This window comes from Manis javanica, chromosome X (assembly GCF_040802235.1).
Source record: "Manis javanica isolate MJ-LG chromosome X, MJ_LKY, whole genome shotgun sequence".
Lineage (NCBI taxonomy): Eukaryota > Metazoa > Chordata > Mammalia > Pholidota > Manidae > Manis > Manis javanica.
This window is the reverse complement of record NC_133174.1, coordinates 28,255,125-28,271,187: the sequence shown is the minus strand read 5'-3', so window position 1 is coordinate 28,271,187 and position 16,063 is coordinate 28,255,125. Positions and strand designations below refer to the sequence as shown.

The following is a 16,063-nucleotide window of genomic DNA, read 5'->3' as shown; positions in this document are numbered from 1 at the left end:
AATATATATACTTTCATTGCATGAAAATACAAAATCACAATATGGACTTATTAAGAGAAGCTGTAACTTGATCTTACTAGATTTTAAAACCTAGAGAATAAATTACTACACAAGCTTATTATTCTCCTTATGGAAGAATGTATGTGTGCAGGCAGAGGGAGGGTCTGCATACCTCTGTGTTCACGCAAGATGTAAGCATTGGGTGGGAGAATGACATTCCTTAATACTGCCAAATACTAACTTGTCACAGAAGGATTTTTTTTTGAGTTTTCATTTTTACCAAAATGATAAGAATACATACTTGAGAAGGTAAAACAAAATTACAAACCTCATTTTAAAAATAAGCATTCCCTTCCCTCCACCATTGTATACTCTCTCACACACACACAAATACACAAATACATACACAAATCCACATGTAATCATTTTCAACTGTCTTAGTTGTTTCTTTTAGATTTACCTCAACATAATTAAGTAAACTACACACAGTGCAATAAAATAAGCCTCAGTAAACATAAATTTATTTCCCTAATCCAAAGTATATTCTCCAATCACAATAGAATATGTTAGAAATCAGTAACAGAGGGAAATCCAGTAAATTCACAAATATGTGGAAATTAAGCAACATATCCTAAATAGCCAATGAGTCAAAGAAAAACTTACATAAGAAATTGCAAAACACTTTGATGAATGGAAATGATACAACATACAAAACTTTTGGGATACAGGTAAAGGATTACTTAGAGGGGAATGTATAGCTGTAAAACCTATATAAAAAAGGCCTTAAAGCAATACCCTAACCTTCTACCTCAAAAAAACAAGAGGAAAAAAAAGGAACAGTAAAGAGACCTATAAAAAATGGTATTTGATTACAGCTTCATGAAATTAAAGATTTTGAATGCTAACAACAAGGAGAAAAGTTAATAAACCTGAAAAATGGATATGAAAATTTTATGTCCATAGGCTAAATGAATATGTACTATTCTTCATCATGTCTAGACTCCCAACATGGTATCATGAAAGCCCAGTGGGTCAGGTGGCTAAGGATATAACACTGTATTGTCTAAGTTCTATAGCTCACCAGAAGCTAGCCTTGGCCAATCATTTAGACCACTGTGCATCAGCATACCATTGGAGAAGAGAGGGGAAAAAACTAAGGTTTCAATGATTGTCTTATGGGATTCATGTGGAAATAAAGTGATGTTTAATAGGAGAGCCCTTTATAAACTCTAAATGCTATATAATTATCAATTAAAGGATTGTTACTAAAATTTTAAAAAAGAATTAGAAAATTGAAATACATCTATAACAAACAGATAGATTGAATTAGCATTATTTTAAATGACAAAGAAATTCCCAGGACCAGATGACTTCAATGGTGAAATGTATCACTAATTTAAAGAATTAATATAGCCCTTCACAAATTTTTTTCAAAAATAGAAGAGAACACTTGTCAATTCATTCTAAAGAGCCAATATTACTAATTCCAAAACCAGACAAAGACAGCTAAAGGGAGGAAAACTGCAAACCAAGATTCCTTATGAATATAGATACAAAACCCCTTGGGAAAATACTAGGAAACTGAATCCAGCAATGTGTGAAAAAGATTATACTCCATACCAAATGGGATTTTTGCTGGCAGGAATATGAGGTTGGCTTAACATACAAATATCAATGAGCCATATTAATAAAGGGCAAAATCATGTGATCATCAAAATGATTGCCAAAAAATTTTGACAAAATTCAACATTCCTTCATGATCAAAATGCTCAACAAAGAAGGAATAGAAGAGAACTTCCTTAGCCTGATAAAAGGAATCTACAACAAAAAATCATTGTTAATATCATATTTAAAGGTAGAAGGTATATGCTTTCCTACTAAGATCAGGAACAAGATAAAGATGTTTGTCATTTGTTGCCACTCCCATTCAACATTGTAATGGAATTTCTGAAAATCAGGAACTACAAAAAGTAAAGTCCATCCAGATTGGGAAGGAAGAAGTAAAAATTTCTCTGTTTGCAGATGGCATGTCCTTGTATATAGAAAATTCTAAAGAATATACTGTCAAACTGTCAGAACTAATGAATAAGCTCAATGGTTGCAGAATACTAAATCAGTGTTTACAATCTACTGTTTTTCTATACACCTGATGTGAAAGATTTGAAAATGAAATTAAGAAGATAATACTATGTACAATAACATCTGAAGCAATTATTTAGAAATAAAGTTAATAAAGAAATGGAAAATTTGTATACTGAAAACTACAAAACATTGTTGAAAGAAATTAAAGGAGACCTAAATAAATGGAAAGACATCCTATGTTCACAGATTAGAAGACTTAATATTGTTAAAATGGCACTACTCCCCAAATTCTTCATAATCCTTATCAAACTTCTAGCTGGATATTTTGTGATAAGTGACAAGGTGATCTTAAAATTCATTTGGAAGTGCACAGGACACAAATTAGCCAAAAGGAGAGCAGTATTGGCAGACTCACGTTTTCCAAATTCAAAAATTACTACAAAGCTATAGTAATAGAGACATTGTGTTACTGTGAAAAGGATAGACATACAGGTCACTATCATTATACAGATCTCAGAAATGAACATGCCTTTTATTTCATTTATTTATTTATTGCATTTTAATTCATTCATTGAATATAGATTGCTGTGCACCAAAAAATACACTGCTATAAATATAATGTTGAACTTTATGTCATACTGTTTTCCTCCTTTCAATAGTAATATAATTGATGACATATAGCTATTTGACTAGATTATTTTTAAATTCTCATCTATTCTGGATTAGTAATACTAGAAAGATATTTCCCAACAAGAGCTTAAACCATTGTATTGCTTCATAGATAATTAGGATGAAGATAAGCCAAGCAAATAATTTTACCCTGTTCTGGAAATTCTAAATGATGTAATATGATAAGAAAAAGAGGTAAAAATTATAATTATTAAAATGGAAGAGAAAAGCAAAACAATTGCAATCTATTACAGTATTCTGTGATAATCTAAATGTAAAATATACAGTATTTTAAATTTAAAAAACTAAAATAAATTGAAGGATAATTAAAAATAATTAAAGTTTAAAGTAGAGAGTTTTATATCTTAGTGATGTTATATATTTTCAAAATATAAGAGCAGAGAAATATATAAAACCCAAACATTTACACTGCATAAAAGACCAATTATTTTACTGAATTAAAGGGTATACTCAGGCATACTCAAAACTTAGAAAAAGACTCACTATAAAAAGAGCTTCGGTGATCCTCACTGTTAGCTTCTGAGTGAGGATTATCTTAACTCTACTACTCTCCAGCAAAATGAACAACAGAAAGCAAAACTTACTTCTTTGGGAGAAAATGCTATGCCACACTGCAGAGATGTATTTTCCTCTAACTCCAAAGAATTTATTTTGGGAAATGCAGGGCCCGTGAATTCCCCTGTAAGACAGGTGAAATGACATATTAGAAAAGCCAGATGCATACTTTTTATGCCATTGTTAAATGTGCAAATGGAACTTTGAGAAGTTTCATCAACATGTTTGTAACAACCAAAGAGCAGTTGTGGAAATATCTGTGCAGGGCTGATATTAAGTGATATACCTAGATTCTAAGCAGCAAAACTGATATCCAAAAACAGAACAAATATACATTCAATCAGCAAAACACAGACAGTAAACTCATTTTTAAAAATCTCCAGAGTTCAAGAAATATATTACAGTCATACTCAGATGAATGTGGAAAGGAATAAATGTCAAGGTCAAGTAACTGATGGAATCTTAAGTCCAAGAAAGTTGGGAGATCTCTTCTTCAATGAAGATGGAGAACCTCTGACCCAGGACAGGAGACCCTGACCTCCTCTGATGCCTCAGAGTCCACAAAGAAGATAAGCACAATTTTATACGAGTAAAGTTGCCAACAAAATGGAATCAGTCCAGATACAAAAGAACTGGGTGGAGATACAGAAACAATTGTCAAATAATAATGCAAACATCAGGGTCAAAAATTATAACCACTTAAATAAACTTCTAAAAGAAATTCCTGAAAGATCAAATGTTAGTTATAGCAGTATGTCTGCCCTCATCTAAATTCTAAAAATCCTTTTTTCTCATTTAGGTTTCTGGTTAATCCAAGGAATGATAATAACTTCAACTATCCCTGCCTGGACATGAACTTCGAAAACTCATTCCACCCACCTTCATGGTAATTTCACTCACCTTGGTGTATGATGTAAAAACCAATAAGAATAACAAAAACTTCATTAAATGTATATTAATACAAGCATTGCTTATGGTATGGGAAAAGATACACATGTTACACAGCAAAGAATATCAACCTACAGTGGACATATACCTAGAACATAGAAAATTTAATAAAAATAAATGGATAAATAAATCAATATTCATAAACATATTTGGAGTATATATATATATGAACATATAGTTGTGAAATGTAATAATCCAAGGAAACTTCAATAAATATTTCTTGAGTGCCTACAAAGTACACAGCACTAAATTGGACAACTCTAGTAGAGAACAAAAATTGTGAATGTTGTCTTTGACCTCATAGAGCTCACGGTGTAGTAGTAGGGGAGATCAAAAGGTATCACAGCCCTTTTTGATATAAGGCAGAAATGGTTAGTGCTATAATAAAATTTATACAACACCCTAAAAGGAGTAAAGATTTAAAAAAAAATTTCAACCAATGGAATGAGGATGGGTATGGGGTTAATGACTCACAGGATTCAGGAGGCTGACACTAATTTATAAAAGAGGGTGATCTCAGGGAGCAGGGACAAAAGAGAAAGAACCATCCCAAGAGAAGGGAAGCCATATGCCATTGGGAGGAAGTATAGAACACAATCTGGCCACAGCAGAGGGCTGTTGGCGCCCGCAGTGGGAGAGGTGACTGGCACAAGGTAGAGTCAGACCCAAAGGGAACTCAGCATTTGCTCTCCCTAAATCCTCTATCAAATAATCCTGCAACGGATTCTATAGCATCTTACTATGCTGATAGACAGGGACTATAACGGGGTATGTGGTGGGGACTTGATAATGGGGGGAGTCTAGTAATCTAGTAATCACAATGTTGCTCATGTAATTGTACATTAATGATACCAAAATAAAATAATAATAATAAATAATAATAAACAATATTAGGAATTAAAAATTTTTTAAAAAGAATAATCCTGCAATGATCATGTGAAAAAAACAAGTCACATTTGTCACACAGGGCATTTATGTATTAACACACTTAAAATAATAAACGTTTTCAGGACATTTTAAGTATAAACTTTATTGTAAATTGTTAATAATTATTAACATCAACCATGTACCTCTCGGATTGTGTCAACAGCCTGTTGCTGTAAACCACTGCTATTGGTAATAGGAAATAGCAAAAATTTTTAAGCAGAGGAGGGTTGTGATAATATCTTTGCTTGAAGGAGACTGTTCTCTGGAACAGGTGTGAGGAGAAAGGCGTGGAGGCAGGAAAAGCATTTGAGAAGAGGAGACAGTGGCCAGAAGGAAGGCTTAACTAGGGCTAAGGCAGAACTGCAGGGAGAAACACCCCTTGCTACGTAGCTCTGCACAATGTCCAAGAAGAGTCTATGAGCCATTGAATAAGGTGTGTGAAAGCATATGGGGAAGTCAGTGAGGGTAAAGTGTTAAAGGAACTAAAGTTTCAACATCCAGAAAAAAAGAATATAGATTTCATATGTATTTCCAATGGCCTACTGTAATCATTCCCAGGCTATTCCACAGTTTCTTCAAACACAGCGTGCTCCCTAAACCTTCTCCTCCTCCCACAGTACATCAGTTGAATTAATTGTACCTCCAGTCACCTGCTTCTTTCTTCAAGTCAAAAAGCAGAAGTGATTTGAGACTTCTTCTCTCCTCTAATACCCGTGTTCCCCCACCCCCACCCCCATCCCTGTTTCCAAGCCAGGGAGCTTCTAATTTCACAGCACCTTTGTACTCTCTTCCTTCCCATCCTCTGCATCACCACCGGAGTACAGGCTTTCCCCACTTATTGCCTATATGACCATAACACCTAACTGATCTCTCTGTCTCTGCGCCTGACCTTCCCACAAATACCTTTTCCCCCAGCCCATTCTCAACTTTGCTCCAAAAGGAAAATTAGCACCGTGTGAGCCTAATCACACCATTGCCTGGATATACTTCCTTTAATGGTGTTGCCTAACTTCTAGAATAAAAATCCAGAAAAGACCCTTAGTTACCTGGGTCTCACTTGCCCCTCCAGTCCTGTCTTGCTCTGCTCTAGACATCCTGAACTACCTACCATATTGACTCATTTTGAGGCCTTTCCTTGCATTCTTTCACATTATTCCCTTTTCTTCTGTATCTCCTTGTCATTCTGCAAGATTCAGATTAGGCATCAACTTCTCCAGTCAATCTTTCCTTATTAGATTCTCAGCTAGTTTTCCCTAATATATGCTCCTTTAGCACCATATACTCACTTGTTTTATAGCATCTGCCCTACTATACGGTAATAATCTGATTCTCTGCCCATCTCTGCTACAGCTATAGATGGTCTGCATTCGTCACTTAGATCCAATAGCCAACTTTCTCTCATCTGCTTGAGACCTCTGTCCTGATATCCACAGACCAATTCAGCTAGGTCCCTTTGCTCTTCTGCCTCTGATATGGTTCAGCCACAGAAAGACACAAGCAGGTTATCAGAGGGTAGGAAGTATTTCTGCTCTCATGTCCTCTCTACCTTGGCTACAGTTCTAGCAATGGGTACATTCCCTTACAGCTATAAATCTTACCAGGTGTCCCCTCTTTCATAGTTTCACCGGTCACAGGGCTCCAGCATCTTGTCTCCTGCCTCAGCCTAGAGATGGTAGCGGCTTCCATCCCTTGTTGGTTTCTTTTAACTTGGCTCCCACTTCCATAGATAACTCCTTCATTACACTCTTCTAAGTTAAACCCTTCCACTGAGTCATGTTTATTACTGAGACCCTGACTGATAAACTTAACTGCTCACTTCTTGAGAACATGTGAGATGCCTCACCATTGTTATAAACTCAAAATTTTTTATCTAGCCTATAATTGGTGTTCAACAAATATTTACTGAAGAAGAAATGACTAAACCAATGGTTGACAAAGTTTTTATGTAAGGATCCACAGAATATTTTAGGGTTTATAAGCCATATGTTTTCTAACACAACTGTTTAACTCTGTCATTAAAGTATGCAAGCAGCTATGAACAATACACAAATGGATGTATCTATGTTCCACTGAAGCTTCAGTTGTAAAAACAGGCGTCAGTCCAGATTGGGCCTTACTTTGCCAAACCCTGAAGTAAACAAATGAAATACACTTATAAAAGCACGTATTTTTAAAACTTCCTTTAACACTAAGATACCTAATACATAAGTAAACATTATAGAGAGCCCTCCAAAGATATTCACCTAAAATTCTTGGGCAATTAAAACTAGCAATTAATAATTTTATTTTCATTTAGAGTATATACTTACACACCACATACTTAACTTACTATACAGTAAATCAACTAGTGAGCATGGTTATATGTAATGCATTACCAAAGTGTTCTGATATTAATATTGATGAATTTCTATTAATAAAACAATGAGTTTTAGAATATAAGAAAAGCATACATTGAGTCATGTGAAATATTTTGGAATAATTGCCATTGACTTACAGTATTTAACATTGTAACTTAGAACAATTTAAGACTTGCTTTTACAGTAACAATATGGTATAAAATACACACCTGATTTACCTTTAAAATCCACTGAAAATTCTTCAAACTCTTCTAAATTGAAATCCACTCTTGCACGCGTTATACCTTTGTTTTTTATTAAAAATGGAATAACCTGAGTGGTGCCAATATATGTGCCACTGAAGTTAAATACATCCTAAAATTAAAAAAAATAATTATAATAGAGTAAGAGTTATGAAAATAATGTAAATTAAAAATTATACTGTAAGAGAGAAACCTTAAAAGTCCTCATTACAGAAAAAATTTTTTTAATGTTTGGTAACAAATGTTAACTAGACCTATTATGGTGATCATTTTACAATATATGTAAATACTGAATCATTATGTCATACATCTGAAACTAATATTGTTACACATCATTATACCTCAATAAAAGAATTAGACTGCTGTGTTTATCTGACCACATCATTTCCTGTCTTAAAATGTGATGCTTCTCCTCCACCTACAGGACAAGCTGCTTGACCTGTCATTTCCAACCAATACCTGACACTTCACCATTCTGTTTTTACCAAGGTGTCTCTTCTGCCAGGAAGGTCCTTCTCCAACTTATAATTGTCTAGTAAAATATTATAAATCCTTCAAATTCCAGTTAGATAAATCACAATTTATTATACTGTTCTTGGGATTACTTCTGTTCCTTATATTTACTTACAAAATCACAAAGTCCATTTATTTGTTTACATATCTGTTTCCCCTAGTGGACATTAAGCCTGACTGATTTTTGCATCCCTTCCCTAGCACTTATCTGACACCTAGCTTAAATGTACAAGTAACACTTACTGAATGTATCCTGACTTTAGCTTATATGCCCACATCACAAAACTCTGACAGCTTCCTCCTTCTGGAAGAATTACTATATATATCCTACAGTTCTGTAGTAAAAGAATTAGGTATAACATTAAAAAGAGAAAGAAGCAGTCAAGTATTTTTTATTAAGATATCATTGATATACACTCTTATGAAGGTTTCACAAGAAAAACAATGTGGTTATTACATTCACCCTTATTATCAAGTTGCCCCCATACCCCATTGCAGTCACTGTCCATCAGTGTAGTAAGATGCCAGAGTCCCTATTTGTTTTCTCTGAGCTATACTGTCTTCCCTGTGACCCCACACACACCATGTGCACCAATCATGATATCCTCCAATTCCCTTCTCCCTCCCTCCCCACCCACCCTCCCCTTTGGTAACTGCTAGTCCCTTCTTGGAGTCTGTGAGTCTGCTGCTATTTTGTTCCTTCAGTTTAGAAGCAATCACGTCTTAATGTTAAGAAAACTCTGACTGCAATAACGTCAACTGGCCACAATTTGTTTCACTTAAAATATTTTATTAACCCAATTACCCAGGTGAAAATTATAAAATCCAAAGTGAGTAATAAAAGTTTGATGCTTTGTATATACAAAATAAGTCAGTCACTTATCTTAGCCCATTTTGGCCTTGCCCATATACTCATTTGGATAAAATTTCCTAATTGTTACTAAGACACATATTCAATGCCATACAGTTATTAAATGTATTGCTAACAATATCTGGTGATGCTAGAATATTACTTTCACTTAAAGGTGGCTAAGCAGCTAAGTTCAATTCAACATACTTAGGAAATATTGATATGTATTAATGTAAAATCTTACACTCAATTGTACCATAACATGCATAACATGCCACAAATGCCTTTAGGATGAGGACATAAAGTAGGAGAAGTTTCGATACTTGTCCAATATTGTCCAAGAAGATACACCATAGCAATGGAGAAAGCACTCTGGATATGAAAGGGTTTAATGTCCAAAATCACCATAGTCTTAGACAAGCTAGCTCAGTATCTGTCAGTCTATCTGGACTTACCATGCTCTCAACACCAAATAAAATAAAGGTTAGAAAATTATACCTTATAATTAAGCCAAACCCCAGAATTGTGGTGATGCCATTATACTGTACACAGTATACTCTATGACTCAGTAACTCTACTTTGAGAGAAACTCTTGCATATGTACCTCAGAAGAGTGGTACATGAATGTTCACATCTGTAGTGTTTGTAATAACAGAAACACAGAAACAATTACATGAACAGAGTCAGTCTACAAATTATAGTAGCTCTACACAATGAACTAATAACCAGCCAAGTAATAAAATACAGCTACACACAATGTAGATAAACTTTGGAATCACAATATCCAACTAAATGTAATTCACCAAAGGCTACAAACAGTAAGTCTTTGTTATAAAGCTTTAAAAATGAACAAACTAAACTAAATAATGAATGGTTAAGTAATTCATACATGTGTGGTAACCCAATTAAAAAAAGTAAAGGGATAATAATCACAAAATTTAGGAAAGTGGTTATCCCTTAAGAAGGGTAGAATCATAATGAAACCTACAGGTAATTTTAATGGTATTGGCACAGTACGATACTTAATTTCAGTGGGGAATTCTTAAACCTTCCTTTAATATTCTGCTTTATCACTTATATTTATATTACATATGTGAATTTTTATATGTCAAAGGACTACATAAAAAATATTTTTAAACATAAACGGGGTGACTAGAGGCATATACAAATAAAAACCACCACACTTACAAACTGATTACACAAATAGTTAACATACTCACCGGATTAATTTCGACATCAGCAATCTCAACAGATCCACCAATCCTAAGGTCTAAGACATTTCCATGACGAATAGCAACCTTATTCAAGAGAAATATAAAACTTTGTAGAAACCACATCAAAATATATACTGCTTATGTATCACCTGGCATTGATGCAACATTTTAGAATTTAAATATTCAAAACATATTATGAATGTCACAAGATTTATTCTGGTGGTGGTCATCACATTTCATGTTATGCACAATTGTTTTTCCTAAGAGCAGTGAGTGCTCAACTCTTAAAAACCTCCACTACACATGGGATCAGCTGGCAGTTTGTGAGTTTGACTGTGGAGTTCTATCCATTTAACTAGAAATTATTGCCACTCTGTATCTCTTTTGTATTTAACCTGATTGCAATGGATTATTCAAAATTAAAACAAATAGGAAACTGAGTACAAACATATTTCTTCCTACAGAGAGATATTAATATCCACAATGACCATAATAGTAAGAGTTACTAAAAAATTACCAGGTAACTGGGCCAAGTAGAGTGCTAAATGCATTACCTCCTTTCTGATCCTCAGTATTCTGTAAGGTCACTACTGTTAATGCCCTAATTTTCAAGTGCAGAAAACTGAGGCTTAGAGAGGCCAAATGTTTTGTTTTTTTCTTGGCATCACAAAACTTGAAAGCAGCAAAATGAACCAAGGGCTGCCTGAATACTCAACTGCTTCCTAACCAATCAAGACAGTGAAATAAGAATTCAGTTGTGTGGTACAAAATAAGACCTGTAGTTATCTGAACATATGGTTGTCTAATCAAAAGCTCAGAGGCACAAAAATAGCATTTGCTGAAAGCCCTACCTAAAAATAGGAAGCAGTCAGGTCTAGATTTCATTCTAAATATATACCTTACCCCTTTTATTTATAGGTGGCCTCTTTTCAATCACCGAGCCTTAAGTATTCATCTCCTACATTTGACTACAATTTGTCTAGATTCCTCCTTCCTGAAAGAGAACACCATCTTCTCTGGCCTGGACCTCTTCACCAGACTAATAACTCTGCATTCAATCTTACTGGCCCCCATTTACTGCCCTATAACTAAAGTGAGCTCCAAAAAATACAAATCTGATTGTGAAATCCCCATGCTTAAAACTCCTACCTCTTAAGATGAAGCTTGGACTTCCTAACACTGTTAGTAAGGACCTGAATGACCTGAAACTTATACAAGTCTCTAAACACATCTTTCCCCACTATCGTAGTGCATCCCATAATCCAGTCATGTTAAACTTTTATCATTCATATGGTCTACAATCTAGTCATGCTAAACTTTAAGTTTCTCATATCTTCCTTGCAGCTATCTCTCTCCCCCATGCCTGAACATATTCAATTTGTGCTTTCTTAAATTATCTTCCATCCCCTCTCCCTCCATGCCACTACCATCTCTTTCAACCGACTGATTCTTAACTTCAGTTGTTTTTCAGATATAGTTTCCCCAGGAAACTGTCCTTGATCCTTTTCACTGGGATGCTAACCTCTCCTGTGTACTCCCTTAGCCTGCCAGATTTCTCCAACAATGTACTTTCTACACTATATTTTAATTTTCCTTTGTTTGTATCCCCACCAGACTGTATGTAAGCTCTTTGAGATCAAGGACCGTGGTTATCTTGTTCAATCTTGCATCCCTAGAATGTACAACAGAGACTAACACATAATGTACACCCAGTAAATATGTGTTGAATGGATGAATAAATGAATCTCATTATATTATAATGTTAAAAAAAGGTAAGCTTTGTAAGAACAGCATAATCCTCTAAATACAGTGGAAATTAATCTTTTAGTGAAATATATACTTTAGTGGCTGTATTTCTTTTCCAGATTATGTAAAAAAGTCTGCCCAAATCTCAGATCATATACCACAATACATAATATAAAAGTACCTCTCAATACATATTTTTTCATAAAAGTAACAAAAAATTATGAGGTTATTTATTTGGGGGCCAGACAAGTCAGTGTTTATCATATTCAGCTATGTATTATTTAAAAGTTGTTATGGGAAATTGAAAGATAAAATGGGGATACATATAAAGTTCCTCATTCTGATCTAATAACAGTGTACATAGTATTTTTAATGTAAGTAGATGGCACACAGTTGATCAGACTGATGACCAAGAGTATTCCATTCCTTAAGTTTATAATAAATGAAGTTTAGCAGAAACTAGTCTTACATGTTTTATTTATTGTTTAATGAATACTTATAGAACTCCCTTAAATCAAGGTAGTATCTTTTCATTTACATAATTCACAGAACATAAAATAGTAAAACACTTTGTGTGTGCTATAAAATATACATGTTAACATCATATATAATTTGCCTACAATTCAGTCATTGAAACTATTTAGAATTAGCACTCCAAAACTGATTAATTTTTCCTAAGGTATCTAGTTAATGCCTATGAAAGAAGCCATACTTTGCTCTATGATTAGTGAGGCCTTGTCTTGAAATATTTTCCACAAATCCTCTTGCCGCCTTCTGCTAACCATTTCTGCAATAGATTGTATAGGTAAGGTTGCTTATTTTATAGATCTCTAAAAACTTTACCTCTTTAAAACTAACTCAAGTGCTACAAAAATAAAAAATTTGAAAAGTTATTTATTAATATCACAATCTTAGAACCCATTCCCATTAGAAATAATTAAAAGGAGTTTTCTAGGATAACCAGGTACACAAGATTTTATGGCATAATACCTACTATTATAAACACATTAAACAACCAGACAAATCCAGACAGGGATATACAAGGTACAAATATATATAATGTATAAACATACCTCAGCTCTTGTATCAAAGTTTTCTGCCACAGTTGGTGTACAGGAGATGTTGAGAAGAGTTAGCCCCCCCACTGGAATTATTCCATGTGATGGAACAATATTAATGGTAGACAAAAGACTCTGGCCACAAACCTAGAATGGAAGATTTGCAGAAATGCTACATTATCCTTTAAAGTTATTGTTCCAAAGCTTTTATAGGAAAGCTTCCAGACTATTACCTAGACAGAAGACCCCTGGGCACAGGGCATGAAATGACTTTGTAATCAATTTTCAACACCAGATGCACAAATTGTTTGAACTTCAACAAAGATTTGTACCCTTAATCCAGAAAACAGAACTTTCAATAATGGCATGTTCCAATACAAATAGAATGATGACGTTTATTTTCTGGTGTGTTTTCAACACTTTGCAAAACTTACAAGGATGAGGTATATCCGTTAGAGAAGATGCCAAAATTCTAGACACTACTTTCACAGTTTGCCTCTTCTCTGATACTAAAAACTGAACCAGAGTTAGTGAAGAGGCAAGACGATGAAGCAGCCTCCTCTTCTTTACTATTTCCTTGATGGCCTAATGTCTAAGATACCATTTGGACCTTCAGACAAGTCATAAGTAACTTACCAAAGGATTGTCAGAGGCCAATTTAGGCCTATCCAGCACGCTTTAAGCCAGAATAATTTAAAGAGAAATCAGTTAAGGTATTTGTGGGGATGAGGGAACAAGTAGACTTCAGAACTAATTCTAAAGCAACAGAGTAGAAAAGGGTATCTGCACAGATTTGTTTGGGCAGGAGACGTGCAAATACAAAGCTCGACTGAAGGATCTCGGACACTAACCTCTACTGTCACGTCTGGGAGATCTTCATATATTTTTCAGTAAAAACTTCTATCACCAATTTAAACACCCCCCGCCCCACAATTTAAATTAGGAACAACAACTATAAACAGAGTATCCTTAAAAGAGTCTTGATCTAGGTCCCAGTTGTTACCTTAACAGTCCTGATGGCAGAGTGAAAATGCAGAGAAAAGGAAAAGCATGTAATTAAATATGGAGTGTAACAACAACAATGCATATTTTTTTAATTTTTTAAGTCATTTATCTTTTTTAAATAAAATAACAGAGAGGAAGAAGAAAAAGGAGTAGGAAGAGAAGAAAGGGAGAGACTAAGGAAAGAAGAGAAAAACGATTTTTGTGAGGAATTAAAAGGAAAGCATATATGAAATGTACTCAGAAAAATCTCATATAAAATATATAAATACTAGCATTAGTAAATTTATAAAGACTAAATTATTAACCATAGTATTCATGGCAAAACATTAATTCAAATTATATGATCTGATCCAAGTAGATTCTAAGGTGCTACATTACCTTGAAATATGCATGGTTTTCTCCAACATTGCGAAGAATGGCTTTCCTCCAAGTTGTCAAACCTTGAGGGCTATTACTGAAGATTATCCTTGGCTGCAAACACATGACCTTGGTGTGACCAACCTAATAATTAGAGGAGGAAAAGGACAATGCAATAGAAATAACAGTAAATTTTTTTCATCCCCTACCAGATAACTCGAATTTTCTTACCTTCAGGGAAATTTCTACAATATGAAGTGTTAACAGATTTTATATGCTTAACAGAAAGGGAAATAGGATGGAATATTTAAAATGTACACCTAAACTGATGAAGACAGGGAAGTAAGACAGCTCTATGGAGGAAGCAAATCCAGGAATGAGAACCATGTAGATTAATCACTGAAGATTTTAGAGCTCATCTCCCCAACCACGTGCTATGCAAAAGGAAATTGTTCAAGGGTCACCCAAGTATGGGAAATAATGTGCCACATGAGATTGTCCAGGCACGTTTCTACCAGAGGTCCTTTCATAGTGCTTAATACTGACAATGTGTGTGTTGCTTCTCTGAGAAGGAGGAGGTACGTCACTGTGATTCACAGAATGACTTAGGCTCAGGACTCCTCCGCAGCCCACGCAAATCACTTCACAGAACTACAGCCTACAACACTTTTTGGAAATGTTGATATTCTCCACCTCTCCAGTTTCACAGGGAAACAAACAGTAGCCAAAGGGAACTAGAACCCATGTTTTGCAACTCCTCATTCAGTGCTCTTTAGAACAGACCCTATTGTCTGTATCTATGATAAATTATTTTATTCTCTTAGAAGATTTTCATATATTCTCATAATTATTTGAAGAACATTATTCGGGTAATTGGAGTAATAAATTTTCAGACAAAGCTAACAGAAGAGGAAATAGCCAGGTAAGTCCTTCATAAATTAATGAAAACCTTAAATGAAAATTTTACTTAATCACTTCATGCTCCTCCATCTTTATTTTTCTTAAGGGTAACACTTCACAGCCCATTTAACTTTAAGGGCTTCAAAAATTTACCAAAAAATGACCTAACTCATTATTCTGATATCTCGGAATTTTGTCCTTAACCAAACCTAGTGGTATAGGGAAGCAGCAAAGCTCCATAACAGCAAAGGCTGTGGAGGCAAATAGATCTGGATATACATTTCATCTAGGACATTTCCTTCATGTGTGAACTTGTTATTAGTTAAGTAACCACTCTAGCCTTCCATTTCCTCACCCATCAATTGGGTTATTAGCACATGCCTTACAGAGCTGTTGTAAGGATTAAATTAGATAATACATGAATGGCAGTTGGCATCGTGCCTGATACACAGTAATCACTCAATAAATAAGTCTAAATTGCTAAATTTCTCATCATTCACCTGTTAGAAAAAATACACATCGGGTGAGTTTGTGGGCAAATTTATGTTAGCAAATGTGTCAAGCAGTTCTGTAAATAGCAGTCAAAGAACTGTGTACACATGTTCAGCAAAAGACATTT

The 16,063-nt window shown here is 34.5% G+C and overlaps 1 protein-coding gene across 1 annotated transcript in view; it reads right to left on the bottom strand.

Annotated features, from left to right (window-relative positions):
- Positions 1-16,063, bottom strand: part of CFAP47 (cilia and flagella associated protein 47) — a 489,967-nt gene that overhangs the window by 414,779 nt on the left and 59,125 nt on the right. The window contains exons 18-22 of the mRNA XM_073227718.1: positions 14,566-14,688; positions 13,198-13,329; positions 10,385-10,462; positions 7,769-7,913; positions 3,357-3,451 (exon numbers count right to left, since the gene is read on the bottom strand). Coding sequence (XP_073083819.1) covers positions 3,357-3,451; positions 7,769-7,913; positions 10,385-10,462; positions 13,198-13,329; positions 14,566-14,688 — 573 coding nt within the window. The remainder of the gene's footprint in view (positions 1-3,356; positions 3,452-7,768; positions 7,914-10,384; positions 10,463-13,197; positions 13,330-14,565; positions 14,689-16,063) is intronic.